At 39.6% G+C, this 1,472-nt stretch overlaps 1 protein-coding gene across 1 annotated transcript in view; it reads left to right on the top strand.

The window, feature by feature from the left end:
- LOC107101284 (thrombospondin type-1 domain-containing protein 7A-like) overlaps window positions 1-1,472 on the top strand; it is a 96,491-nt gene that overhangs the window by 21,302 nt on the left and 73,717 nt on the right. The window contains exon 4 of the mRNA XM_015400141.1: window positions 913-1,107. Coding sequence (XP_015255627.1) covers window positions 913-1,107 — 195 coding nt within the window. The remainder of the gene's footprint in view (window positions 1-912; window positions 1,108-1,472) is intronic.

Raw genomic sequence — 1,472 nt, 5'->3', positions numbered from 1 at the left:
AGCACCTTGTTAAGATCAAAGCTCCTTTTCACAGCAAGGAGTCCAGCAGAGAGAGGACAGATTCCCAACCCTATATAGGGTCGATGTCAGGTGGTCTTCTTTATCCAAATTACAGAGAATGCTTTGATTATTGCAGGTCTAAAAGTGAAAGATTTAATAATAACAAAATCTAAAACATCTTACAATATGTTAAGAGGTAAGTATTCCCATCTTGCTAATCTTTCAGATGGGAAACAAGCACTGTAACTGTGAATGGAAGCTAACTCTGTTGGGAATATGTGGAGTTTTTAATTATCAAGAACAAAACCCACCGCAGACGCCGTGATGTTTTCCAATAAATAAATTCAAGCTCTTTGATTAACCCTGTCCCAGTTGTTCGCATCTTTTACCATCAGCGCTTCCGTTCAGCCACAGATGTCATTGGGCAGATCTGCTGCTAAATGGCCTGCTATTGATTCCTTGTTGCCTCCTTCTGATGGAAATAGACCCAGTTCTCCCCGGGGTCTTCGCCATGTCGTCAGACTCGCTGGTTGCCGATCTTTCAGCCACTCACAATGAGATTTTCACAGATAAGGGTTTTTCAGAGAAAGGATGAGTTACGATTCAATTTGATGAATGAAGCGGAGAGAATGAGGACAGCTCTTCAATGTAGATCAATACAAAACAGATCAGCAACTCAGCAGCCAGGCTCCTCTTTAAAGGTGTGACCAATCAAATGAATACAGAGTGAACTGATAAAGGGTAAATGTTGAAAGGCAAATTTCAAATGAATATCTAGAATATATACTCGACCATAATAAGTATCATTTTTCTAACCTTAAACATTTAAATGTCTGAAGCCACAGTAATATTTGTTGTAAGTCATTTTATCTTCATCAATAACTAAAAGCTATTTCCTCTTTTCCCATCCAGGCGAAAAGGTGGAGAAACAGCTTTGCCGGGATGCCATCCTCCCTATGCCCACCATCTGTGAGGTGCCTTGCCCAAAGGACTGTGCCCTCAGCCCTTGGACTCCGTGGTCATTTTGCTCCCATACTTGTTCTGGAAAAAACACGGAGGGGAAACAGACCCGAGTTCGTTCCATCCTCGCTCACAACGCAGGAGAAGGTGGGTCCTCCATCACATCGCCTGAGGTTCTTTTTGAATAAAAAAAGGGTTTAAACATTCTGAATAGATTGGAGCACATTTATGGAATTAGTTCTGCTGCAGTAAATATTTAGCTGTTTCCGCTGCTGAGTTAGATACTAACCTAACCCTGCATTAGAATCACTCTTCGTCCTGATGGCACGAACCGACGCCAACACACCATAAACACCAATAAGTCACCAAAGCTCAAACATTTTAAGCCAGTCTGTTTAGACTAGTATTTGTGAGTTGATTAACTTGAAATCAAAAGTTAATACACACACACACATATATATATATATATATATATATATATATATATATATATATATATATATATATATATA

This window comes from Cyprinodon variegatus, unplaced genomic scaffold, assembly GCF_000732505.1.
Source record: "Cyprinodon variegatus isolate N-32 unplaced genomic scaffold, C_variegatus-1.0 Scaffold1077, whole genome shotgun sequence".
Lineage (NCBI taxonomy): Eukaryota > Metazoa > Chordata > Actinopteri > Cyprinodontiformes > Cyprinodontidae > Cyprinodon > Cyprinodon variegatus.
This window is presented reverse-complemented; position numbering and strand designations above follow the sequence as displayed.